This window comes from Talpa europaea, assembly GCF_964194135.1.
Source record: "Talpa europaea genome assembly, chromosome: 7".
Classification (NCBI taxonomy): Eukaryota; Metazoa; Chordata; class Mammalia; order Eulipotyphla; family Talpidae; genus Talpa; species Talpa europaea.
The window spans coordinates 136,287,370-136,314,407 of NC_140074.1; the positions used below are offsets into that span (position 1 = coordinate 136,287,370).

Here is a 27,038-nt window from a genome sequence, read left to right on the forward strand (position 1 = left end):
CGCAGCCGCCGGCCCTGCCGCTTGGCAGGAGTCTCAGGCACTGAGGTTTACTTCCGAGGAGACCCGACTGGCCCTGGCCGCGCCCGCCATCCGCACCCGCAGGGACTCACCGAGGGGGAGGAGGGAAAGCTAGTCTCTTGCTCCCCTTTGCACTTTTTATCTTAAAAAAATAAATAAAAGTCTTCTGGGTAGGAGTCGCCGGTAACTGTCACCACCCACCAACGCAGACTTCAGCCCCCCTGGCGTTGGGGAGTGCGTGGGCCGGGGACCAAGCAGTGGGGGCACGCTGCCCGCACCCCCAGAGACGCGACCCGATGGGGAGGCAGCGCTCAACCACCCCTGGGGAGGGGCAGGAACAGAGGTGCCCGGGGAGGGGAGAAGCTGGGACAGTGGGAGCAGCCTGAGCCCAGGAAGCGCCGCCCGCCCCCACCGGAGAATCGGCCCCCTTCCAAGGCAGCCTGGTGCTGAGGGGCTGCTGGGGTGAGGGGGCCCAGGGCGGCTGGAGCTGGCTCCCAGGACGCAGGCTTGAGAGAGGGCCGGGCACAGGCCCGCGGGGCCTAGGTCCTGGGGAGGCTGCACATCTCGCAGTGGCCGGTGCCCGGCTGGTTCACGAAGGTGCAGTGCTGGCAGGCCCACATGGCAGCTGTGGCAGCATGCGCCGAGCCCCCGACGGCTCCGTACTCCTGGAGACCCGGAAGCTGCACCCCCACGGTGCCTGCGGGACGAGAAGGGTGGCTCACCAGGTCTGCTCGGGCAGTCCGAGGGTGCTCTTCACCCTCCCCTGGCAGCCGCTGCAGGGTGGGCGGGAGCCCACACCCCTGCCCAGGACCTGTCGAGGGGCCGTCCCGGCCCGCCCTGCAAAGGGTCCCCCCATGCAGCCGTGTCCCTGCTGGTCCCTTCCAGCTGAGCCACCCACAGGTGTGAACCAAGGCGCAGGCGTGGGGGCGCAGGGTGCAAGAGCATCATGGGCACGGCGGCCGGCGGGGAGGATGCTGCCCCCTCCACCAGGCGCGGTGGCAGCGGACAGTGTGGGGCCACCTGTGGCTCCCATACCAGCCGAGGGTGCAGGGCCTCCAGGTTTGCTTGGGCCCGGTCCATGGCAGGCTGCCAGCACCCCAGGGCAGAGGCCAGGCTCCCCGGCCCCCAGGCCTGCACCCGATGCCCTGCTCACCCATCCTGCTCTAATGGCAGGCGCAGGGCAACCCACCAGCCCGCGCCCACAGCCGGGATTCCAAGGATTTGGGGCTTATTTTGGCTCCAGCACCACCCACTGGGCTGCACCCCTGATGTAAGTGGACGTGTGGTCCCCAGGGCCTCGAGCTGGAGCTCCCCTGGGAGGACTGGCTTCCGACACAGGCTGCGACCCCAGGATGTGGGGGCCGAACACTCACTGCAGAGCTGCTCGATGGTGGCCCACTGCTCCGACTTCCTCCACGTCTGGGCCAGCTCCTCGTCCCGGGTCCGCACGGCTTCCAATAGCAGGCCAATGCTGTCCTGCAGGCAGACCGCCAGCTCTGTCTGTGACACGCCTGTGGCCGAGACTTCTCCAGCCCCCACTGCCGGCACCTCAGGGTGCCCTGCACGGCCGCCACATGCCCACCCTCAGGCCTATGAACACTGGAGCGAACCTGGGCTAGCGGGTGATGTCCCTGAAGCCCTGTATCTGCCACCCCCTCCAAGGCCCGCAGGCCCTCCCAGGCCGGCCCCCAGTCCAAGGGCACAGAACTCAAGGGCTGATCTCCCCAGATCCCAGCACTGACCATCAGGAAGCCCTGGCCGGGAGCCTGCCCCCTCACCCTGCCACTGGACAGGCAGGGCCCGGGTGCAGACCAGGACTGGGGTGGCAAGGGGAGAGCCTCGGGCGCTGGTGCCCCGTGTCAAAAGGGGGCGGTTACAGGACAAAGCGCAGACACGAGGCAAACTGAAGGGTGGGACGGAACTCTCCCTCTGCCCTGTCACCTCTGGGGACACGGGGAATCGGTGGTGCCAGTGGAAGGAAATACCCCAAGGCCCACCTGCACAGGTACCCACAGAGCCCCCAGCGCGCCCCCCAGCCCTCCCAAGAGCTCATGACAGCTGTGCACTGCAGGAGGTGGTGCCGCCTGGGAGCCAGAGGCTGGGACTCGGCTGGCGGGGTTCTTTGCCTGCTGGATCCCTGCGCGCACAGGAAGGCGCCAGGAGGGTGGGCGCGATGCCATGGAAACATTAAACGTGACACAATCCAGCTTCTCTGGCCGGGGCTGCCCCATGCACCCCACGCGAGGCCCGCCCTCAGCCACGCACCTGCAGGGGCATGACTTCGTTGGTGACCAGGAACAGCAGGAGGTGGAAGTCAGAAACGGTGTCCAGGAACACAGACGAGGTACTCTGGGACAGGTAGGTGGCCAGACTGTGGAAGTCCTGCAGTGGCGGGAGGGACACCATCACCCCCTGGCGGGCCCGAGCAGCCGCCTCCCCCAAGACGTCACCCCCGGGGCCAGGGGGGACGCCCCGGCACCTCTGCGGGCCTGAGCGCAAGTACAGCTTCCAAAGCTGCCAGCCGTGGGCACCAGCACCGAGGAGGCCTTCAAGGGAAAGCTCAGAGGGCCTCATGGACAGGCCACTGCACCAGAGAAGCCCATCAGCCTGGTGCCGCCCAAGCTGCGGCCGGAGCAAGCTGCCTCGCAGCTCAGCCGCCACCAGGGCAGAGACAGCCCTCCTGGTCCCTCGGGCTGGGGACCCGCCCTGCCCAAGGTGGCGGCCAGTGGAAGCTCAGAAAAGGCCTCGCTGGGCTATGTCACAAGGACGAAGGCGAGGACAAAGGCTAGGCGGCAGCTCCCACAGGACGGACGACGGGCCGCCGAGCTTGGGGAGGGCTCACCTGCGTCTCGCCCAGCACGTCCCGGTTCTCGATGGGGAACGGACTTTGTGAGATAGAGAAGGTGTACACGGGGTCCTTGGGGAAGGTCGTCGTGATCTGAAGAACAGACAGACCGTGGCAGGTGCTGTGCCCGCCCTAGCCCAGCCCGGAGTTGCCGGCAGCTGCCCCAGTGCACAGGCGCCTCCCAGAACGCAAGGGCTGCACCACAGCCCCGGCAGCAGCCTCAGGACCCTGCTCTGCGGTCCCGTTCGCGGGCGCCTGGACCCCTGACCCGGTCTCACTGGGCACCCGGGGCTGCTGCTGTCCTGTGGAGGGAAAGGCACCCGCCCGGGAGGGATACACGGGGCAACAAGGGCAGGCGGACAGCCCGGAGGCAGCTCGGGAGCTGACCCCGGCCGCGGGCTGGAGGCACCGGCAGATGCAGCCCCACAGGTACAGGCTGGCGGCATCCTGGGCCCGGCTCGGAGTCATGCACATCTAGGTAGAGAGCCCGGCCTGCAAGGCAAGACACAGCCCCAGCCTCCCCAAAATGGCTGCAGCCCAGAGCTTGTGTCCGGAGGCCTGAGCCCTTCGCTGGCCCAGATGCCATCAGTCCTGACAGAGGGGCCTAAATCTACGTCTCACCAATAGGTGCGACGGGGACAGAGGCACAAACCCGAGGGATCGAGGTAGACGCAGCCTCACCCTGAAGCGCCCCCCCCCCTTCCACAGCAGCAGCAGGGGGCAGCGCCTCCAGGTCTGGGGGGCTAACGGGCCCTCCGGGACTGTTCTGAGATGAAGTGCCACTCTGCTCTGCCTTCCGCAGCCACCCAGGCTGCTCGTGCCTCCCTATCGGAGAGCAACGGGTTCAGTGGTGCCGCAGACCCCATATGCCCTGGGGCCTGCAGACCCAAAGCCCATGAGGCAGCCAGAAACAATGTGGGGCGTCCAGAAACTCTACTTGTGGCCCCCCACCCGGACATCTGCAGGGGGCCTAGCTGTGCCCAGACACACCGGAGGCCTCCGCAGGCTCAGGCACGGCTCCCTGCCGTGTGGCCACAGGTCTGAGAGCCCCGGGCAGCCCAGGGTCAGCCAAGGGCGAGGCTCCAACCTCCCTCCAGGAACAGAGCCCATCTCACAGGCGGAACACCCCTTCCGGACGACTGAACGCCCCAGGAGGCTGAGCCCAGCTTGTGTGACGGGCGCAGGGCTGGGCCTTGAGCAAGAAGAAGGCCCGAGGAAGGGGGTTCAAGTCTGCCAGTGCCTCCTAAGTGCAGGTCCCAGCGACCTGTCCCGTCTAGTTACACCCTGGAAAGCCTGAAGACAGACGCCGCCTCAGCCAAGGCACATGCGTCCTGGGGGCTGTCGCGGGGAGGGGTGATGGGCCGGCTCCTGGGGCCGCCGCTCCCCAGCAACGGGAATCACACGCCCACCCGAGTCCATGGTGGCCGGCGGGCCAGGCGGGCAGCAGCTGGCAATGCAGCCTCCGCCTCTTGTCGGGGGAGAGGCCGGGGCTGGTCCCTAAGGGCTCCGGGATGCTGACCAGGACACAGCGAGCGTCACCCCAGGACAGCGCGGACGGCGTGGGCAGGCGCTGAGCTGGGGCAGCCCCTGCGGTCACAGGCCCAGAGGCCGACGGCCAGGGCGGGGCCCTTGGTTGCACTTTAGTTTGGGAACAGTTAACCTACGTCGTCTTCAAAGAAATAAAAACCTGAAACTCAAAGAAAACCCCTTAAACTCGCCAGCTGCTTGCAGACAGCTGGCGCCACGGGCCCCCCACTCACGTCTATGATCAGGTACTCCACGGGCAGAGGCCGGGCCAGCTGGGTGATCTCATTGCCAAACTTGTCTATGTCCTGAAATGAGGAGAAAGTGCCCAGCGTGAGGAGGGACGGTGCCCACAGACCCCCAACTCCTGCGGCAGGTCCACAGCCAAGGTGCCCCCCAGGCAGGGCGCCCAGGGCATGCTCCGGCCCCACAGCCACCCCAACTCCACGCACCAGGGCTGACCTCCAGAAGCCCAGCCCCACGGGACTGTGACGGGCAGGCGGGAACCAGACAAACACCCCCACGTACAGAGACGGACCCCACCCGCCGAGCCCAGGCTTGTTTTGCTTTGTCGGCAGCTCGGAACGCACAGCGTAACTACGGGGAGAAGCGGCGGCCGGTGCTCATCAGTCATGAAGAGACAACGGGCCTGATGAAGAGACAATGGGCCTGATGCGCGGCGGACATGCTGCGCTCAGGCGCAGCTTGGGAAATAAGCTCACGAGAGCCAGTGCTTCCCGCGCCTCCCGGGCGTGGGCTCAGTCTCAGCCTGGGAAGCTGTCGGCAGCCACTGCAGCCTGAGTGCATCCCCGGCCAGGGGGTGACCCCCAGGGCGCAGCAGCCCTCTCCTGTCTCCCCGCTGCTCCCCTCAACAGTGGGTTTCGGTGGATCCGCCTGCTCTGCTCTCCGCTCTGTCTCTGGGGAGTCCTCTCGCCCCCTCGTACCCCTCTGGCCCGCACCCCAGCTCTTTACGGATAATTAAATAAAATCTCGTAAAAAACCCAAAACTACTCGAGTCTAACACCTCATCCCACTCAAGACCAGCATCTGCCCGCGGGCGCCGCCCTGAGCCGGCAGTCGCGGGCGTGCCCATCATAAACCCCGCGAACCTCCAAGCAGCAACGAGACGGTCGTCGGGAGAGGCTCTGACAACCGAAAAGCAAACAAATACTTGAAGACAAGCGTGTCGGGCACCCCGTGTAGAAAACAAAGCGCCTGATCACAACCCAGCAAGGGCGGGGGGCCCGGTGCTGCACCTCCCCCTGCAGTGACCCGCAGGGCTAGTGGCTGTTGCCACGGTCCCTGAGGTCCGGCGTGGGCCAGGAGCCCTGCGCGCAGGGGGAGAACAGCAAACTCCCTGAGAGGCAGAGAGGCCGGATGCCTGCCAAGAGATGACGACCGCCAGGAGCCGCCACAGAGATGATTAAAAGGGATGCTGACCACCTGGACCCTTATCTCGCTTTCAAGACCCACAGACCTTACTCTGCTACAACCGTCTCTCTAAAATCTTTCCTTTTCCCGGTCTAAAAAGGTCATTGATTGCTGATTAAAAAACATATGTAATCTAATAACCAGGCTAATTCAAACGAAACATTACTAAACTCTGTGTAATAATAGAATTGTTAGTTTTATGATTTCTCTGATTGTGTCCTTGGCTTTGTTCGCTTTGGTCTTCTGAAGAGCATATTCACCCGTGCTAATTAATAAATAGGTTAGTAGTAGCGAGTAGTCATTAAAACAAAAAGTAATTATATAGAACAAAAGAAAGAGTTAACAGCCTGTCTACGCAGAAGCGTAGCTAGGTCCAGATGTAACTTCGGACGCAGATCACTGCCCCGTCAACGATAAGCTAAACCTACGAGCCAGCTGGTTTAGTTCACTGATAACCCATCCTGTGCCTTTAGAAAAACACAGATATACTGACCGCTGACAAAAATAAAGTTGCACTCAGATTTACACTCTCTCTTGCAGCGTGTCTGTTTGTCATTTGTTTAGCCAACTCCCCGACCACCCTGCGCAGTCTCTCAACCCCGAGACGGCCTCGTTGTCCACTGCTGTGCTGGTCTGCGGCAGCCCGGCTCTCCACCTCGACGCCTGCAGCTGCCACCCGGGGCCGCCTGGGGCGTGAGGAGACCAGGGTGCGCGCAGAACGCAGCTGGGAAGCCGCTCCCAGACCGACGGCCGGCGAAGCCGGGGACAAGCGCGCCAGGCTGTGCCCGCCCGGCACCAGGCTGAGGGCAGGACCGGGCTGCGGGCGGCAGGGAGCAGCGGCCGGCGTCCCACACGCGCGGTTCAGCACGGGACAAGCCAAGGGTTGAAAGACGCGAGAGAGAAGCTGGTCCCTGCCTGACACCACACACAGGCAGGCCCCGCAGGAGGCACGACCCCACCGGGGCCTGACACGGCTGCACAAGCGAAAGCCCCGTCCACCAAGAGGCCTGGCCCACGGGCGCTGCATGGGGCGCACATGCCTGACAGGGGCGCACGGTGCCAAGAGGGACACCACGCCGGGCCAGCGGGGGCAGCCTCGAGCCTGCCCGGCACCAGAACAGGGGCTGACGCACAGGCCGGCGCACTCGCCACAATGGGGCAGGAGCCCACTCGGAGAACCAGCCCCGGGGTGGGGGGCCTGAGAGAAGCGCAAAGGGAGGGCACGGCCGCAGCGGGGCAGCCAGGGTCACTCGGGCAGAGCCTCGGGGAGCAGCACGGCAGGATGTTCACTCCTCAGCAGCATTAAAAGTCCACCTGACGGCTGCTCCGCATGCGGGTGAGAGCCCTGGAGAGAGGCGGGCCGCTGGCCTCACCTCAGCCACACGCAGTGTGGCCTATGTGGGAGGAGGACTCGGTGGCCAGAAGAGGGAGCACCTCAAGACAGCGTGGGCTCTGTCCCTGCCCAGGACCGGCAGGCTTTGCACAAGGTACCAGGCGGCCCCTGCACGCTCAGGGCTGGTGGCAGGACCACTAGGCCTGTGGCCCTCAAGCCTGGGCCTCGAGGGGGACCGCTGGCGGGCAGCTGGCCCTGCTGGTCCTCAGCAGGTGTGGGGCTGGGGCTTCTGGGCACCGCCAGGAAGTGGCTCTTCAAGCAGCTGCTGACTCGGCCTTGCGGGTCTTGGGAGAGGCCAGGGATGCCACGGTGAGCACTGGGGGAGGATGAGCTTGAAAACAGGGCCGAGGTTGCCCCTCACAGGGAGACACAGGGGTGCCCTTCCCACTGCGCCCCAGGCCGCTAGGCTGCCCTGTCAGGAGCCCAGGGAAAACGCGCCCTAGAGCTGAGATGCGGCCCCAACCCCATGCCCACCAGCCTGCTTCGCCCGCCGCCTCCAGGAAGAGGCCCAGCGCTGCCCAGCTCCCCATCCTCCCGGCTCCGGCGCGGCCCTGCACGTCAGCTACGCCCACAGCAGCAAACATAACTCAGCAACACAAACGCTCCGCGCGGATGAACCCCAGAGACGTGCCCGAGAGCTGAGAACTAGATACACAGAGCCCCCTGGCCGAGAGCTAGAGGGGCACCGGGGGCTGGGCCGGGGTCTCCCCCAGGCAGCCTCTGCCCTGCACCACAGAGGCCGAGGCCCCCCAAGCTGGGACCAGGAAGGGCCTCCCTGACTCCCCGTGTCCAGGATTTCCCCTACAGCAATGGCCACGTGGCTTCCATAAGGCACCCTTGGGAGCCTCACCGCAGCGCGCACCCCTTCGCCTGCCGGGTTGTGGCTGCGGGCGCCACCCGTGCAGCTGGGGGATGTGGCGTGGCAAAGCCCACAGCCCCAGAGGCTTAGGGAGGCGGTGGGCTGCGGGCAGACAGACCTTACCTTGTAGAAAACGTCGGGCACGTACTGCTCGCTGCTGGACTCCTTGGCATAGCCCAGCTCCGGCGCGTCCTTGCAGGGGAGCAGGCACTCGTCCCGCACCAGCGCCATGCACTGGTTGGACACCTGGTACCCTTCAAAGTGGACCTGGTTGTCGGGGCCACCTGCGAGAGAGGCGCTGTCAGAGAGCCCCCCGCCAGGGTCCACGTGCCCCCACCCCACGCTCGCGACCAGCTCACCCCGGGCCCAGGGAGAAGGCAGAGGCGCCCAAGGACAGCCGAGCAGGACACGGGCTGCCCCACTGCCCCACGGGCCCCGCGGCCTTCTGCAGGAACCAGGAAGGTGGCTCACGGCTGCCCAGGCCGGGGACGACATGTGGGGTGGAGGCAGTGCCCTGCATCCAGTGAACTTCCACTCTTGAGTGGACGGCGGAGACAGGCACAGCGCGAGCACGAGGAGGACAGGTCTTCTGTGACCCAAAGCCTGAGTCTGCGGGGAGCGCGTCCGGCCTCTCCACCCCCCACAAACCTACACCGCGCGGGCAGTGCACAGGGCAGAGGAGGGAGGGAGCAGACAGGGCCTGGTGCGGGTCCCTGCAGCCACGGACAGTGGGTCGGGCTAGGCCTGGCTCTCACGCGCGGTCAGCAGTTGTTTTAACGGCCTTGGAGCCCAATCTTCTCTATCCCTAGCTCAGCCGCTTGGCAACTCCCTGGTCAGGGAGCAGAAACATGTGTCTGGCTTCAGACCCCTCCTGAGACCCCGCGGCCATGCCCGACGGCCAGGCTGCTCAGGAAGCTGAGGGAGGGCAGTCGCCTCCACGGGAACACACCGGGGCAGCCCCTTGGCCAGCACCCCCCCCTCTGGCCTCCCTCACCCTGGGAGAGGTGGCCAGGCTTGGGCAGTGACCACCTCCTCACACCAAGGCAGCGACACCACACAGCCCACTGCCCCCCTCTGCCCCGTGCCTTCCGGGGCACGAACCCCACACCCCAGAGCGTGCCTGGAGCGCCTGCGGCGGCTGCTAAACCCAACCTCATGGTAAGCCTGTGCCGGCTTCAGAGGGATTGTCAAAGGGGCCCGGGTCATTCAGGAGAAAAGCCTGGCCTCTGACAAGCAGAGGGAAGCGGGAAGGGCAGGCACTTCCCGGCCCTGGCACGGCCTCCGCCCACCAGCCTGCTGGCAAGGTGCAGTGCCCCCCGCCAAGAGCCCAGATGCACGCCGCAGAGAGGGGGCGCGGGCAAGCACACAGCCCACTCTGAGGCCTCCGGCGGCCGGCACGGCACAGGTAGGGCGCAGGGCCACGCTGGCCTTACTCTGGGCGGCCCAGCGGCGGGTCTGGAGAGCGGGGCTCTCACGGGCCACGGCGCCATGTGGCCGGGGCATCCCCCCCGAGAGGATTCGCAGGGAGCGCTCGGCCATCGGGGGGGATACGGCATTGGGCGTCCTCTGGGAGAGGCGGAGAACGCGGGATTTTTACCGCAAACCAAAAAGAGGAATCGCTGCTCACTCCCCCTTAGGGAACCGCTGCGGACAGGAGGACTGGCTCGGGAGCGAGGCCGCAGGCGTAACGAGGTGGGGCGCACGACAGGGCCCAGCCCCCATGTGCACCTGTAGCCACCGCAGTGACAAACTTGGATCCAAAATGCCCATCGGGGGAGAGCCGGCAGATGTTGGGGTGCTTGTTCTGGAAGTCTCCTGCGGTGATGCACTCCTCTGCGCTCAGGAAATAGGTATCCTAGAAAGGGGCCAAGCGCTAAGTCCTCGCAGCGCCACCCAAGGGGAACCCGCTGTCCCCTCAGAAGACAAACCACGCCGCGTCCAAGCAGCGTCGAGATGGACCCCGCCCCATCGCAGAAGCACACACCGATGCGCGCCCACAGGCCAGACGTCCACGCAGCCCACCCCAAGGCGCAGCAGCCTTGTCCTGCAAGCCACAGCCAGCAGCCCCTACCCCGCGGGCCCCGGCATCCCCCACCTTGTTCCGACTGTAGCGGACGGTGCCCTTGCGGGTGTCTTCCGAGACGAGGTCTGTGAAGATCCAGCCGACCTGCACGGGAGGGGCCTCTGAGCCCGTGCCCAGGGTGTCCAGGCTGCGCCCAGAGGAAGCTTTTCTGGGGACGCAGGTCCCTGCCGGCCACCAGAGCGTACCAGGCCACCCCCCACCACAGAAGCCAGCCCCGCTGGGGGCCCTGCAGAGCCGGCCTGGGCTCAGGTCGGGCCTCCCTCCCCGCCCACCAGTCCTCAAGCGCACGGTCAGCCAGCAGCATGTGCCCGTGCACAGGGAGACGCCTCACCTCACGTCAAGACGCTGACCCGCAGTCCCAGAGTGGACCTGGCCAACCCCTAGGACACCCGCCATCCCCTCCCCAGAGCCAAGAGGACGCTCAGCACCTTCCTCAGGCCAAGCTTAGCTGCGATTTCATCAACCACTTCAGCTTTGGGGTCTTCCAGCAGCTCCAGGCTGTTCTGAGTGCCGATCTGTGGGCACAAGAGAGGGGAGATTAAGGGCTGGGGCCCAGGCCCAGAAAGCTGGCTGCCACCGCCGCCCACAGCCCGGGTCACAAGGGTGCTGCCCCATGCATGGCAGGAGCCTCGCGGCAGAAGGTGCTCAGGGCAAGGGACTCCGCTGCTCCTGGCCTGGGGTGGAGGAGCTCCCCAGGGCACCTGCGCTGGGGGGACCTCATTCGCCCCTGGGTAAACAGCTCCGTCCTGACTGGGCCTGGCTGGGTCAGAGGTAGAAGGTGACGAGTCCCCAGGGAGCAGCCCTGACAGCTGTGCGCCCAGCAGGGTGGCTGTCAGACGGCGCGTGCAGCAGACACGTTCCCCACAAGCGGGCGGCTCTGGCTGGCTCCAGGCAATGGAAACCGGCCACAGGACCCACTCCCGCCGTGGGCAAGCTCCCTGAAGTCTTTCATCCTCACTGAATCATGGCTTACTGGCTGAGCAGAAACAGCAAAAGCAATGCACCCCCAGGTGGGCCACCCCAACTGGCACAGACCTGCAAGCCAGAGCCCGGGCAGAGGGCCGAGAGCCCCGCGCGGCTGGGCCTCGCCCACATGCAGCTCGCCAGCACCCAAGCAGGGCTCAGGGCCCGTCCCGCGGCCTGGGGTGGCAGAGTGCCAGCTTCTGACACGCTGAAGCCGCCGGAGGCCAGCGGTGTCCCCTCACGGCGTCAAATTGGGGTCTGCTGGGGTGAGCAGCCTAGATCTGGAGGCCCTGCCCCAGCATAGCCCCCACCGCACGAGCCCCAGGTCTCCCTCCCCAGGGCAGCGCGGCAGAGCCAGGCAGGCCCAGCTGGAAGGTGCCGATCTGTCCCAGAGTCTACACACACGCGCCTTCCCAGCCCCCAAGCCCTGAGCGACTCCTCGGACAGGGACCGCCGGGAAGGCCTCATGAAGGGCCGTGTCCATGCAGAGGGGTCGTAGCCCGCAGGGCGCTGTGCCGGGGACACGTGTCCACCCGCCTGCGCTGGCGTTAGCGATCACACCCTCGAGAGCTAGACGATGGCCTAGGAGCCGGTGTGGCGCTCACGCTGGAGCTGGGCAATTATTTTTCTCTCCTGACGTCTTTTTCACAGCAAGTCTCACACACACAGCGAAGTCCCCCGGATCCCGCAGAGCCACGCAGCAGCCTGCGAGGGGGCCCCACCTCCCACCTCCCAGGGCTGCAGGCCCTGCCAGGACGGCCGGGGGCCGGGTCTCACGGCCGGTCTCCCTCTTGCCACAAAGGCACCAGCGCGGCAAGCCCACCTGACTGTGGGGCGGAGGGAGAAGCACACGTCTGGTGGGGCTGCCCCGCCAGAGACCCTCCGGGCTCAGCGTTCGGGGCCTGACTGCAGGGCAGGGTGCGGCGCTGACAGCTGCGTGGGGCAGGCGTGCTCAGACCCGCCGCCCAGACAGACCCCGCCACACAGGGAGCTCACAGACGTCAGGGCGCACGCGGTACTCTCCGCCGACCCAGAATATGAGCACGTGTGACAGGGGCGGCAGGCGGGGCCTGAGGAGCCACCGAGACCGGCCGCCCGGCCTGCACCCGCAGCGCGTACCTGAGGCGGCTCGTAGATGGCAGCCACCTCGGCCCTGATGCCGAGGGGAATGTCCTTGTGCTCCGTGTAGCGGCCATACAGGTACCCGAAGTGCTGGGTGCCCGTCTTCCTCCAGAAGTCGAGGAAGCGGTCAGCCACCGTGTGGTTCTCGAACATGATGTTGTCCACGTGCCTGTACTTCTGCAGGAACCGGGGCACGCGTCAAGGGCCCGCCTAGACCAGTTATTGCCCCGCAAATATCCTCGCCAGCGCCGGTCCCCAGCTCCGCGCGCGCACCCCGGCTTTGGGGGCGCGCCTGCCCAAGATCACACTCGATCCCAGCGGGCGGGTGGCGTGGGGTTCGTCAGTGAATTTTACCAGGGGGGCCCCAGGGTCCCCCCCCACCCAAGGGAAGGGAGCTGAGCAGGGAGGGGAACCCGAGGGATGAGCGACAGGGGCCGGGGCCGGGCCCCTCGGCTGAGGCAGAGACAGGGGTGAGAAGCCCAGGGAGGCTGCCCGTGGCGCCTCTCCTCCCGGACTCGCCCTGCCCCCTGCCCCTTCCCCACGGTGGCCCCAGGGGGTGCCTTAGTCGTGGGCAGATTTTCGGGCTTCGGTGGCCCTCCTGAGACCAGCCCTGGCTGGCTGGACATTTCCCCCGGGGCGGTGACGCTGGGTGTGCAGGGGGAGCCGCTTGAAGCACCCTTCTCTCTCCGCCCTGCTGCGCCAGTCGCGCTCCAGTCCCTTCCCGCCAGGCTCTGCGCCGGGGCATGCGCGGTCTCCTCGCAGCATACGGCAGAGCTCATTAAAAGCAGGCAGATTTGGGGGCCCCGGAAGAGTGTCCCTCACCCTGCCCTGTAACAACTTAATTCCAATCGACCTCGCGACGTCGCGAGAAGAGCATGAAATGGGGCGGGGGAAAGGGAGGAAGGGGGATCTCCAGCGCCAAGCGGCCTGGGGCCTGCCCTCGGCTCCGGCCCCTGCCCCGCCCCCAGCTGCAGAGCCTCTTCCTAGGGCGATGCCAGGCACTGGGCGTTCCAAAGCGCCCCCAGGACAATTCTGACGCCAGGGGCCCAGGCAGCAGGAGCCCCCAGGTCCTCACCACAGGCACCGGCGAGACAGCGGCGGTGTCTCCGCCTCAAAACATGGTCTTCAGACAAGAGCCAAGGACGCGCGTGCGGCCAGCGGCAGCCCCAAGAGGACGGCCCGTGGGGCCCCCATCTCCTGGGCCTGGCAATGAGGCGCCCGGGCTCAGAAGGCGGTCACTCACCTGTCTGTTCAGCGTGATGGCGCTGGGCTGGCATTTGGTGCAGATACCGTTGGGCCACGGGAGATGCCCCTCGCATCCTGATTTGATCTTGCAGCTGATGTTCTCCAGGGCCACAAACTTCCCCCTGAGTGAGAGGAGGTGGCTAAAGGCACGTGCCAGAGGGCTGGCGGGCGGGCCCGGCCCCCAGGCAGAGGGGGCTCCTGGTGCTGCCGAGGGGAGGGCAGCACAGCCTGGGCCCACACTGCAGCCCGGATGCCCCCTGGCTGCGCTGGCAGCCGCGCAGACCCCGAGAGTCCTACAGCATTTTGGGGCAACCCTGGCACAAAGAACCAGCCCCTTCCCAGCCCCAACCCCGGCACGCCAGCAAGGCAGACAGTGGGAGCCGAGCCGCAGGATGCCAGATAGGCCCCCGTTCGCAGCCACCAGCTGAGACACCCCACTGCTAGGGGCTGCCTGGCAGTAACAACTATGAGAGCGCCCCCACAGGTCTAGCCAAGGGCCTCTGCACGAGCCACTCGGCATCTCCCAGCGAGTCTACAGCGCAACCCGCCGATGGGGGAGAACAGCTTTGTAGTGGCGGTTCCCCCCCGCCGGCTTTCTAAGGCACCCGTGGCATCACAGGCTGCCAGAGAAAGCCACGGCCGGGCGGTGGGACATTGCTCCCAGGGTGCCGCTGCCTCGCCTGGGCGCCGGCTCCTCAGGCCACACCGACAGGCGTCCGCACCTGGGAGGAGGGTCGCCAGCCCCAGCGCCCGAGCACCTCGATGCGCTCCACGTGCCCCTCCAGCACAGCTGCCGCAGCCGCCGCCACGCCTGCTGGGCGGCCCACGGACAGCAGCCCGGGGCTCGTGAGGTGGCCCTCCCTGCAGCCATGGACTTGGTGATGAAGAGGAGAGCAGGGAGAGACGCGAGCAACACTTTGGCAGTGGCAAGCGCAGACACAGACACCAGCAGCGCGTCTCGCCCACCTCGGACGCCATCAGCCGCCCCAGTGGCCCCCCCCAGCCTGGTGTCCACCCATGGGGCATGTGGGTCCCGGCAAAGTGCCTGTTTCTTTTCTAGAACCAGGGCAAGACTCGCGCTCAGTGCTTCAGGCCCTGACTCGGGCCTTCACTTTCGCGCTTCTCGAGCCCAGCGGCTTCAAGCGACACCCGCCAGCAGGTGCACCAAGGAGCCCCAGCCCCGAGGCCCGCGGGCAGCCTGCCAGCCCCTGGGCTCACTTGTCGGCCCCGCCGGTCAGCTTCCGGATGTAGGCGTGGAAGGACATGTGCTTCACGGGAGGTTCGAGATGGTTCAAGTAGTCCTCGTCGAAGGGCTGCAAGACACATGGCGAGGGTCACACCCGCGAGGGCAGGGGGCAGGGAGGGCGTGCGCCCGGCTCGCTCAGCAATCTAGCTCTGCGCTCAACAAATCGAGCCTGTGTTCCAGCTACTGCTCGCGATTAAAACGAATCTTTGTAAAATCCCGTTTAAATCCACTCGACTTGCTTCATCCAGTGGCCCCGCAGGGCAGGTGGGCCTCGCAGCTGCAGAGGCGGCAGCGCATTCCCCAGTCAGCAGAGCCGTGGAGAGCAGACCCAGCAGGACGTGGGACCAGGGCTGGGGAAACCAAGACAGGCCATGCGGGAAGCCACAGCCCAGCTGGGCGGAGGCAGCGCCGGGAAGGCTGCCCCTCATCACACAGCGCCACGGTGCTCAACCCCGCCAGCAGGTCACACCCTCAATACAGGCGCATTCTCCCGGCAGCCCGCACGGAGGGGACGGCGGGGCCGCGGGGCGGGGGAGCTCACGCCCCACTCACCTCCAGAGGCACGCAGTGTACGCACTTCCCCAGCGGCCCGTGGCGGCACCTGAGAGGCACAGGCAAGAGAAACGGCCATGAGAACAGACGCCCCCACGGCTGCTCCCGAGGCCGAGGGCACTGAGCCCGTCCGCGCACGCCCGTGGGGGCCACGTATGGAAGGGAGCCTCCGGGGCCCCGCTGCAGCTCTCAGGGTTTGGCATCTCCTTTGATGCGTGTCGGGTAGACACTGGCAGCCCTCCGAGCCTGTGGTTGCATGACGCCAAGTAAACAGACAGGACAGACGTCCAGTCGAGCCACACGAGAATGCCCGTGGGCACCAGGAGGGCGGCGAAGGGGCACAGCCAGCCCCAGAAGGCCCAGATGCCTCACACCGGGAAACAGCTACCTCACGACATTTTGGGGAAAAGATGAAAGCGCTAGGCTCTGCGGGCCCCCGACAGGGCCTCTCGGGACGGTGGCCTGGCTGGCCCCAGCGTGGGAGGCTGGGGCTCAGACCCTTTCCAGGCAGCATGAGGCCGGCGAGCGTGGCGCGGTGGCTCACACTGGGGCTGTGAGGCTGGGCCGCACCAACTGTAGCTCAGGCCCCGGGGGCCGCTGAGGCAGCAGGTGGGATCCCAGCAGCTCAGCGGCAGCCCCTCAGGCCCAGGGGGTGAGACAATGCCAGACACCACTGCACCCAGACGACGCCAAGGCACCAGTGCTGACCTAGAGGGTCCCGACTGGTTTCTCTGAAAGAACTGCAAAAACCACACTAAACGATGGCCCACAAGCCCGAGGCTGGCCATAGACCCAGTGGCAGCTCAGGGTGGAGGGTGAGGTGCACCGGCCAGCTCTCCAGGAGTGGGTCCAGCCTAAGGCCCCTCTGCTCTCTGAAAGTACCTGAATGCTTGAAGACTTTGAAAGTTCCCATGGAGGGCCGCCCCGGGTCGCAGGGTAAGCCTCAGCACTATGACGCTATCGCCAGCCACTGTGGCCTGAGCTCGATCCCTGACCAGCTCTTCTACACAAAAGTAAAAATAATTTCAGGCCTCCCCGGTGGTACAGCGGGTTGAGCGCAATGCTGTGAAGCTGTCCGCGGCCTCTGCAGCGCGGGTTCGATTCCCGACCGGCCGGGAAGATTCCCACACGGCGCGGCAGACCTCTCCTCCCTCGTCCTCTGCTCCCTCAGCAGAATTCTCTCACCCTCCCACGCCTCTGACTATACCCCAATTCTTGCTCTTATAAACGCAAAAAAAAAAAGAGAAAAAAAAAAAAAACCACCAAAGTTTCCACGGAACACATTCTGAGATTCCAGAAGCACGAAGAGCCTTGTAAAGTAACCTGAAATGAAATTTAACCTGAAAGGAGTCTGACCCAACCCCCGCCCCCGCCCCCACTGGCCGTGGCACTCACAGCTGGGGGTCGCGGCTCCGGTAGATCTTCCCATCCTGCCGGCTGAGGTACTGGTCGATCTCGTCCTCCACCACGCTGGGTGCACCCAGGGCTCTGAGCCCCAGGGGCGCTGAGGTCTCCATCTCTGAGGAGGGGCCGGCCAGGCTCGAGGGAAACAGGAACAGCAGGTCACCGTGCCTGCGTGGACAGCGTGTCAGCCTCCAGGCCAGCGATCCCCCCCCACCCTGACCGTGCCACAGAACAGTGGTAGGTGCCCAGGACTCCGGGGCTGTACAGCTGTGTTGTGGGGTGCATGCTGGGCCACTGCATCTTCACCCTGGCTGTCCACTCCTCTGTCCCCCCACCTTAGCACCTACCTCCCTGCATCCAACCCCCTCAGCCCCGGGGTGAGACTGAAACACCACAGAACCTGCAGAGACACAGGACACCTCACGCTGGGCAGGAGGCCCAGCCCAGAGCAGCGGGAGGAGGAAGGTGGCCGGAGCAACCCGGGGGGGGGGGGGAGGAGCCACAGCTGGACACTGCCCTGGCCACCTTGCGGGCACTCACTTGATTTTCAGCAGGCTGAGGGACTTGGTGGGCGACGCGGTGATCTCTCCAGTCTTATTTCTGTTGATGTAAACCGAGAAGCCATTGTTCTGGAAGCCAAACTCCTTCGCCACCTAAAAAACCCCAAACGACAGTTTTCATGAAGAGACCGACGTGTCACGGCTCCAGCCACACATGCCCATCAGACGTGCGGGACACACGCTGCGCGAGGAGCTGGCCCCGCCAACCTGGGCCTCTCTGACTCTGCGCTCCTGGGGCGGAGACTGTGGTTTCTGCAGAAATCAATTAGAATGAAAAAAGCGGTCAGAAGCAGCCTAGACCTGGGTAAAGGCAACTGACTCACTGGAGTGCTTGGACAGGCAAGGCTCGCGGCCTTCTCAGAGCTCCACCTCTACTTCTGGGGCCCACATGAGAGCCCGACGCCGGTTTTGCAACGAAAAGCAAAAAGTGTGGAGAGACCCACCAGGAACACAGGCACTGCCGGCAGCGGGGACGCGCGCTCACTCAGCCACTCAACAAGCAGCCACCTGCGGGCGCTCAGGATACGGCAGGGAATGAGGACAGACAAGGTTCCTGCCGCCGAGGCCCTCACCATCAGATGGGGAAACCGAGTCACCAAAGACAAGGCAGGAAAGGGAGAAGGGCCCCTCCCAGGGAAAGAGGCTGAGACGGCGGTGAGGCCAGGACAGGAGGAGCCGGGGCGGCCCAGGCAGCAGTGGGGAGGAGCCAGGGCGGGGCCGGGCGACCGTCGGGTAGCAGAGAGGACCCGCTGAAGGGGAAACCCTCTGATGAAATCAACCCAGAAAGCTCGCCCACCAGGAGGCAGGCGCACCGGGTCAGGGGCTGACACCAGAGCTCAGCGGCCCGCGGTGGGAGGGGCCCTGCCAGCCCGGAGCTCCTCTGCCGGAGACGCTGGCCCACACGGGAGGCGGCACAAGGCACTCCCAGGGCAAGAAACCCGAGGGGCGACCGGCCGGCTGCTCGGTGCTGCAGGTGGAGGGACAGCCGGGATGAACCGGGACTGAGTCTGACAAGAGCCGCCCGAGCACCCCGCAGACACCCGCGCTTTGTCTCACGCGGCACATGCCGGAGGACGGGGTGCCCAAAGGCACCCCTGCAGGAGGCACCGCCCCGCCCGGGCCCCCAGGGGGGAGAGGAGGGACAGGTGGGCGAGGCCCCGGCGCCAACCCCTAGCGCAGGTACCTTCTTCAGAAAGGCCGCGGCCGTCTCTCGCTTCGTGGCCGTGATCCGCTTCACCCCGTCGGGGGACTGGACGCGAATGATCTGTTGTGAATGAAACAAAGCGGCCGCTGCGCCCCCAGGGAGGCTCTGGCCCCTCGTCCTCCCGGCACTGCCCAGCCCGCCTGCCCGAAGGGCGCTCCTGAGACTCGGCACCTCGCGCTGCCCCGTCCGCTCAGAGGAGGCAGCCCGACTCTTGGGCCACTCCTTGCTGAGGCGCTACCTGGGACGACGACTTTTCTCCTTGGATTTACCAAAAAACCCACGCCTGGTAAAGGCCTCACCGCAAACTAAACTGACCAGGCTCCTCAGAAGGGTCCCGCGGCTCTGGCACCTACACAGGCCTCAGCCGGGCCCGTGGCGGGACAGGAGGGCCGAGACCCTCCACGCACCTTTCACAGCGAGGGGCAGAGGGACAGGGACTTGGAAACTAAAGGAAGCAGAGGGAGGGAGGAGGAGGGAGGAGGAGGGAGGGAGAAGGAGGGAGGAGGAGGGAGGAGGGAGGAGGAAGGAGGAGGGAGGAGGGAGGAGGAGGGAGGGAGAAGGAGGGAGGAGGAGGGAGGGAGCAAGCAAGCAGAGGCGTCAGGCACAAAGCTGGCAGCAGGCCAGGCCTGAGGAGAGCCGAGGGCCGTGACCTGTGGCCTGTGGCCCACGGAGACAGCCAAAGGCCTGGAGCCGCTGTTCAAAGAGGGCAGCAGCACCAGCGAGAGGCTCCCTGAAAGCAGGTGACTCTCGCACTTGCATAACTTTCTCTAGACAGAAGAGGATCCCCCTCGTTGCCCTCAACTGTTGGGACTGTTCTGGGCTGATCCTCACGCTTGCACAAGGCAAGAAGTGCATGCGGCCACTGCAGTCTCCTCACCCTGGGTGGCCACACGCGGCTCCTGGACTGACCCTCAGGAGCCCGCTCTGGACTGCCTGGGGACCGGCCACAGGCTCGCTCGGGGGCGGGGAACGGACGGCCCCGTGGGGCAGGCAGCCAGGCCTGTGCGTTCTGGGAGCCTAGGCGGCCCAAAGCATGGAGAGCAGCCCGGCTTCCAGGCGGAACCAGGTGCCCGACGCCAAGACACAGACAAAACTGTGCCAATGGCCGTTCGGCCGTGCCAGACACAGGCCCCAGCACAGAGCATTGGAGCACACGGCGTGGCCACGACGCAGACACGTGGCTCAGGCTATGGGAAGCAAACAAGCCCAGGGCATTTCCCAGGGAGTCCGGGAATCAGCAAGATAAAGACCAGCACAGGCACACCTCCCAGGGGCCACCTTCCTCAGCTCAAAGCAAACTTTCAAAATCAATTTCAAAAGGTCTCAATCTGAGAAGTTCCACAGACCCGACACGCCCAGCGGGAGCAGCAGCAACAAGGTCTCCTCTGGAGGCGGCTTGTCCCGGTCCCTCCAGGTGAGCACTTCGGGCGGATTTGCATGCGAACTCTTAACCCTGTGCCTAGAAGTCACCGGTCTTCTCCTCAAAGGAATCCCTGTCCTCTTTCTCATGGCTCCTGTCACGTCCGGATGGGACCCGTAGAGGGAGTTGCCCACAGCGTGGAGACTAATGAGGACTAATGGAGACTAACTGAGCAAGGGACTAACGGGGGTGGGGTGGGGTTGGGGCCTTCCTGCAGAGCTGCGTGCTCCAGCCAGGCGTGGCAGGACCAGAGGACAGCTGGCCAGGCTGCCAGGGCCGAGCGCACTCAGGCCTGACAGTCACCTGTCACCTGCCACTTGGCCTCCCAGGAAGTCCCCACGCTCCTTCACCCAGATCCCCTGGCCAGCTGATCCCTGGATTTTTCCTTCTGCCACTTACTCTTAAGGGAAAACTTTTCCCGAGTCCACCCTGACAGGCTCTTCGTGATTTCGCTGACTTCACTTCCAAGGGGAGAGGGAGTGTGCCCGACTCAGGGAAGCCTCTACAAACAGGGTGGCAAGCAAGCCAGGCCCTGTGGCCCCTTCTCTGCAGCCCCTCCCATGGGGTCCTCTGGCCAGGGGCTGGAAGGAAGCACCAGGTCCCCACCCGCAGCGGCCCCAGAGAGAACCCAAGACAGGTGTCCCCAAGATTGGGCCTCCACCCCAGAGAGCCTCCAGCCAGGACAGGACTCCCCCAGACCGTGTCTCCACCCTGGACGGGGCCTCCAGCCGGGCCGGGCCTCCACCCCCGAGGGGCCTCCACCCCCGAGGGGCCTCCACCCCCGAGGGGCCTCCAGCCGGGCCGGGGCCTCCAGCCGGGCCGGGCCTCCCCGGGACCGGCGCCGCGCACAGCCCGCCCCGCCCGCCCGCCCGCGCCCCGAGGCCGCCCCAGGCCGCGCCGGCAAATCTGCTGCCTCATCCCGCCGCCGCCGCCGCCGACTCACGATGCTCTCGGCCATGGCGGCCGCTTCCGCCTCCGGGCTCGAGCCCCGGGCCGCCGCCGCCTGCCGCCCCGCGGGCTTCGCAGCCCCGGCCCCGGCCTCAGCCCCGGCCCCGGCCTCCCGCCGCCGCCGCCACCGCCGCTCCAGCTTCGCCGCCCGGACGCCCCCGCCGCGACGTCCGGTGCGTCGCCCAACGCGCTCCCCCGGCCGCGCAGCCCCGGCGCCGGGTTCCGGCCGCCAACGGCCCGCGCATGCGCGCTGCGCGCCCGGCCCGCTGGGGGGGGGGGGCCGGGAGAGCCGGAGCAGAGGCTGGGGTGGTGGGGACAGGGGCGCGGGGCCCACGGGGGCAGGGGCGCGGGGCCCACGGGGGCAGGGGCGCGGGGCCCACGGGGGGCAGGGGCGCGGGGCCCACGGGGGGCAGGGGCGCGGGGCCCACGGGGGGCAGGGGCGCGGGGCCCACGGGGTCAGGGGCGCGGGGCCCACGGGGGGCAGGGGCGCGGGGCCCACGGGGTCAGGGGCGCGGGGCCCACGGGGTCAGGGGCGCGGGGCCCACGGGGGGCAGGGGCGCGGGGCCCACGGGGGGCAGGGGCGCGGGGCCCACGGGGGGCAGGGGCGCGGGGCCCACGGGGTCAGGGGCGCGGGGCCCACGGGGGGCAGGGGCGCGGGGCCCACGGGGGGCAGGGGCGCGGGACCCACTGGGGGTCAGGGGCGCGGGGCCCACGGGGGACAGGGGCGCGGGGCCCACGGGGTCAGGGGCGCGGGGCCCACGGGGGGCAGGGGCGCGGGGCCCATGGGGGGCAGGGGCGCGGGACCCATGGGGGGCAGGGGCGCGGGGCCCTCGGGGTCAGGGGCGCCGGGCCCACGGGGGGGGGGCAGGGGCGCGGGGTCCACGGGGGGCAGGCGTGGGGTCCAGACTCCTGGGGGCAGCCATCTGCGCTGGGAGCCGCACACCAGGGCCAGCAGGCCACCCCTCGAAGCCCGCTTGCCTCCGCGGTGGACTTCTGCAGAGACGGTCCTCCCCGCGAACGCAGCTCAGAGGAGGGGCGAGCTGGGCCTGCGTCCAGGGGCCTCTGGCCAGAGCCCGTGTTCTGGCCCCAAGTCCGGCGTGCAGATGGGACCCCTCGTCTCCGGCGGTGGAAACGGTCCTGGAACCCCTAACAGGCCCCATCGTTGCTTCTGAACCCAGTGGTTGAATTTCTGGCTGTATTTGTTACCAGGCAGGGAGAGGGCGCCCCAGAACCCCCAAACCTGCCCGCTCTAAAGGGGCTGCCATCCTCGGCATCGAGACAGAACACACGCTCGCGTGCGAGACCGTCAGCGGAAAGGAGCTTGACCACGATCCCCGTGCCGCGCAGACGGGGAGGACCGAAGTTTCCAGATCCAGCTCCCCGGTCCCCCGTCCCCTCGCGGGTGAACGCCCAGCCGGAACAGGGCTGGCCCAGAGCAGGGGGCCTAAGGCACCTCCTGGGCACTCAGAGAAAGGGGCGTATCCGGGAGGAGAAGAGCAAAATCAGATCAAGACCCACGCTGCCTCCGTCCCCTCCCCACGGTCTCACCGCGTCGGCTCCACCCGTCCAGGACCCAGAAGCCAGCGCGGCCTCCTCCCGCCTCTCTGCGCCCCGCGCTCCCCCAGGCCCCTCCTGCTCCCAGCCGCTTCCTTCGGCCAGCTCCACCCTCTCCTAAATGAGGCTGGGAACATGGAACCCCCTTTTCCTAGGGGCCCCCTGATATATTATTTTATCTCCTGGACTGGGAAAGTCAGGCAAGGGGACCCTCTGGCTGCCTCCCTACTCCCACCTCTTGCTCCTGTGATTCTGTTACCACGCAGGTCACGCTGTCCAAGGTGGCGCACTCCATGCACCCACATTTACCGGGCGCCCCTTGCGAGCGGAGGCCCTGCCTGCCCTGTGGGCTGCCGTGGGAGCCGGGTCACAGACACCCCGGGCCTAAATGTGCAACAGCAGGGTGGACAGTGATGGGAGGCCGCGAGCCGTCCTCCCCGCTCCTGACCGTCCAGGAGGAAGGCCAGATGACAGCCAGAGGGCCTGGGGCCGCCTCCGACCCAGCCCTTCCCGGCTCCAGGGCATGACATCCCACCACTGGAAGAGAAACTCAGAGGCTGGGGAGTCCAGCACCTTGAAACCGGGAGGATGCAACAGGGCCAGTGAATACCGTCTCATCCCAGCAGTGAGAAAGGAAATGGGGGGCTAAAGTGGGTCTGGGGACTGGCGCCCACACACAGCCTCATGGGCTCACTGCACAGTCCGGGGGGGGGGGGGGTGAGGCCGTCCTAGGCCCTGAGATGTGACTCTGCACAGGACCCGCTCCTGTCCTGCCCACCCCCCCACCCCCCCCAAAGCTCACGGAGCCCCCCGCCAGCTCCAGCGCTGGCAGGGAGGGGGCCGGCGAAAGGCATCCTCTGCTGCCCCAGGTAAACCAGCACCGTGGCAGCCCCCGGGCTGGCTGGCCTCGCCCCTCTCCCCTGTCCAGCCCCCTGGCTGTGTGCGGGCCGGCCAGGGGCGGGCGCCCACGGAGCTGCTGAGACTGGGGTGAAGCTGTCCTCATCAGGGTCCTCTCCCACACCCAGCACCGTTTACAGGAACCTGAAAGGGCTTGGCCTGGCCTTGTGCTCCATGGGAAGGGGGCACTGCCGAGCCCCAGGAGAGCACCCCACAGGGAGAGCGCCGCCTTGGCCATCAGCTCCCCCATGTCCGCCCCACCCTCCCTCCACCACCACTGCCCCACTGCTCAGCCCGGCCGGCCCCTGGGCCCACCGGATACCCCTTTGGCTCTGGGGAGGCCTCTGACTTGGTGCAGGAGGAGCCTAAGACAAGCATCCGCCCGCCTGTCCCCGCAGCTGGAGTCCTGTCTTGCTGCCCCTGCCGGCTTGCTGGGGCCCGAGGGCTGAGAGACAGCCCCCCTTTTCTCTGCCCTGAGTCAGCAGGTGGAGTGAGGGGCTCTTCCTGGTACTGCGGAGTGGGAACCCCGCCTGGACTTGGGGACACAGCCTGACCCCCAAATCAGACTGGCCTCCCGGGGAAAGCCGCCAGAGGCCCTCGCACATCTGCCTGTGGGGGGTGGGCAGTTCTGGCCTTGAGACTGTCCGTTAGGGGACCCAGTAGGACAGGCTCGGGGGCTTCTCTGCAACTTCACCGATCAATGTGCCATTCCTGGGGGGGCGGGCAGGGTCCCCCACATAAAGCGCTCCCTCCTCCTAGCAATGCCAGTCCCCAGGGCTTGCCCGAGGGTCCTGCTGGAGCAGGCTGGGGCTCCTGACCGCCTGCTCCCCGGGACCTTATGAGAAGGGGCAGCCGCCTGCACCCCACTGCCCCACGGCCCAGCACAGCCCCTGCGCCCTGGACAGGACTGGATTCAGCGCAGGGGCAGACAGGGTGGCCCGGGTCTGGGCTGCTGGTCTGCGTGGACACAAGGCGCCATGCGGGTGAGGGAGAAGGGGGCTCCACTGTGGGCCGCTGCCCCTCTGGGAAGGCACCCACTGCCTGCCTGAAGCTTGCCCATGGCCGGCGGCCAGCACTCCTGGCATCTCTGCAGCCATCCCAGCTGAGGGGTACGGGGGTTCACCGTCGCTTCAGGCAACTTCGCAGGGAAGCCTGGCGCTCCAGGCATCGTCCCACAGGCTTTCCGACAGTCCGCAGGGCAAACAGGCCAGTGGGGGGCAGCTGCGACTCTCCGCGTGCTCCTTTCTCTTGTAGCCACTGTGGCCAGCCGGGCCTCTGCTGCTCCATCCTCTGGGAAGCCACCCCTACAGCCTCAGCTCTGGGCACAGCTGCGCCCACTCCCGCATGCCCGCGCCCCGTCCCGCCCCCCCCCCCACATGCCAGGCCGAAGGAGGTGGCCAGAGACTGAAGCACAAAAGCCCTACAGCGTCCCCCTCAGCCTGGCCAGGCCCCTGCGGCCCCCTGCCTGGCACCTCCCGCCACCACTTTTGGTGAGACCACAGCGCACTCAGGAACCAGCTGGACGCGCTAACTTTATTTGCAGATGGCAGCGAGCGTGGGCTCAAGGGAAGGGATGCGCTTCCTACCACAGGACTGACCCCAGGGGCATCCCCGGGGCACCGCCACCCGGACCGGTCACCCGCCATACCTGCCAGGTGCCAGCTGGGAGGGGCTGGCCCTCGGGCCAAGCGCAGGGAAGGGTAGTTCTGAGAGGCTGTCCAGCTACAGGAGGTGAGGGCTCAGCTCCCCACTGCGGGACAGGCCTGAGGGGAGCTGGGCATGTCTCCCCAGTCAGGGAGGGCCCTGCTGGCCCCAGAGGACATCCTGCCGGAGGTGCTAAGTCCTGGTAACTGGGTCCGAGAGCCCAGGGTGGGTGGGGCTGGGCTAGATGATGCCGTACTGCGCCAGCTCGTGCAGCTCCAGGTGGCTGAAGGCCTCCCAGGGACAGATGACCGTGATGTCTGCAGAAGGCGCAGGTGTGTCCAGGAGGGCCCCACAGCCCAGGGCCACCACCTCCGGATCCATTGTCCACCCCGCGGGGGCTCCCCCTCCTGGGACATACCCCAGGCCCCCCCAGCCTCAGGCTATCAAAACAAAGGGAGGAGCTGGTGAACCCACAGGTGGGAAACACCCCCACTTCAGTGGGAGTGGGCTGGGGAGCAGCCCCTAGGTGAGCCCTGGCTGGGAAACGGGGAGGCTGGGGTGAGGGGGAAAAGGTCGAGCCCAAGCAGCCAGCATACCTGTGCCCAGGCCTTCCATCCCAGGGATGTCATCCCCAAACCTGTGGGGACAGGGCGGTCAGCACTGGGGGGCTGTGCACTGAGAACAAGTCCTTCCCTTTTGGGGGGGTTCTTGAGCAGGAGGTGTGCCGAGGGGCTGGGTGTGGCATTGTGGGCGCCAGTTCAGTGATGACATTACCGCTGCAGAGAGTGACAACAAAGGGGACCTCCCCCCACATGCAGCCGGGACCGGCGTTCCCCAGCTCTGCTTACCCTTGGACGCCTTTCTTGGGGGGCTTGCTCTTGAACTGCCTGGCTTGTCGTTGTTTAAACTTGGGGGGCCCTTTCCTGGGGGTGACAGGCCCTCCGATCACCTTGGTGGCCGACCGGACCTCAGCCTTAGGCAGCTCCAGGCTCATGGCCAGGCCGGCTGCTGAGCTCCTCGCGCTGGGGCTGGGGCAGAGCGGTGGGTCCCAGTCAGCCCTCAGGTCGCGACCCAGCAGAGCAGGGGAAGCCAGCAGACCTGCGTGTGGCCAGCACTGCCTGCCCTGCTCCGGGGGCGACCCCCCCCACATGCCCTCCTAGCATGCTCCCCGCCCCACCCCTGGGGGCAGAGACAGGCGGCCTCCCTCCTGAAGAAGGAGCCGATCAGCGGGAGGGTGCAGGGCAGAGCCAGGAGCGACCCCTCCGCACCCCAGGGCCTCTTCTAGGACACCCCAAGCCCCGTGACCTTGGCTGAGAGCAGTTGGGTTTCCTCTTAAGCCTCTTAACACGAGAGGGAGAAGGCTAATCCCTCAGGGGCTGCAGGCCCAAAGGTTCTGGGGCTAAGCATAGGACTCAAAGGGCGCCACTGCCCGCACTACCTCTCAGGTCCTTTCCTGGCCGCGGTCTGGTGGGCACTGTGGACGGGCTCCAGCCTTAGGCCACCGGCAGCTGCCACAAAAGCTCAGAGCTGAGATGGGAGGTGTGGGGGTGGGTGCCGCGGTGCCCCGGATCCCGCCAGGGCCGTCTCCAAGGCTCAGACTCGCTGGGACCACGCCAGCTCGGAAGAGCCAGGGTGGGAGAGGCCCGCAGAGGGTCTGCAGGGGGTCCGGAGTGGTGGGGCCGGGCCTGGTGGGCCCTGCTTGTCGCCCAGACGCTGGAGGCCCAGGCAGACTCCTTCCCCAGCCCACGATGGCGCACTCGGGCCCACGGAGCTCCGAGCTGCACACCCCATTGCCGTGGAGCTGCCCCCCACCCCCGCCTGGCCCATGGCTGGCGCTGCTCAAGCCAGTGGGCTGTGGACCGAGGCTCCGCGGCCATCACGGTCTCGGGAAGGCCACGCTGCAGCCTGACAGAGGTGGGCTGGGCAGGTGAGAGAAGCTGGCTGACATGTAGGCGGCCACTACTCACCCAGTGCAGCGGTGGGTCCTGGATGTGTGGACGGGAAGCCCCCAGCAGGGCCCCGGCCAGGCTTTTATCCCCTGGCGGGTAAGCTGATTAGGGCTGCCCCCTCACGCTAATGCGATTGTCGCTGCCAGAGACCGACCGCTCAAGAGCAGGGGTCTGACC

The 27,038-nt window shown here is 66.8% G+C and overlaps 2 protein-coding genes across 4 annotated transcripts; both read right to left on the bottom strand.

Annotated features, from left to right (window-relative positions):
- Nucleotides 1-557: 557 nt before the first annotated feature.
- On the bottom strand, nt 558-20,939 carry NPLOC4 (NPL4 homolog, ubiquitin recognition factor; the record flags this gene model as incomplete). Of its 3 annotated transcripts, none has more annotated exons than XM_084238324.1 (17): nt 20,813-20,939; nt 18,429-18,509; nt 17,226-17,338; nt 16,677-16,853; nt 15,282-15,330; nt 14,702-14,796; nt 13,482-13,605; nt 12,236-12,415; nt 10,582-10,668; nt 10,166-10,237; nt 9,799-9,925; nt 8,194-8,354; nt 4,624-4,695; nt 2,861-2,956; nt 2,284-2,400; nt 1,392-1,494; nt 558-715 (listed from the first exon to the last, which is right to left on the bottom strand). In XM_084238324.1, the coding sequence occupies exons 1-17, from the start codon at nt 20,825-20,827 to the stop codon at nt 558-560; spliced, it is 1,827 nt and encodes a 608-aa protein (XP_084094450.1). In that variant the 5' UTR covers nt 20,828-20,939. The 3 variants fall into 3 exon arrangements, with proteins under 3 accessions (XP_084094450.1, XP_084094449.1, XP_084094451.1); XM_084238323.1 differs by having other exon boundaries at nt 8,194-8,368; nt 9,774-9,925; XM_084238325.1 differs by lacking the exon at nt 2,861-2,956.
- Nucleotides 20,940-25,131: 4,192 nt separating this feature from the next.
- Nucleotides 25,132-25,906, bottom strand: PDE6G (phosphodiesterase 6G; the record flags this gene model as incomplete). The annotated part of the gene is made up of 3 exons (XM_084238375.1): nt 25,132-25,229; nt 25,509-25,549; nt 25,761-25,906. The coding sequence occupies 3 exons, from the start codon at nt 25,904-25,906 to the stop codon at nt 25,153-25,155; spliced, it is 264 nt and encodes an 87-aa protein (XP_084094501.1). The 3' UTR covers nt 25,132-25,152.
- Nucleotides 25,907-27,038: the final 1,132 nt, after the last annotated feature.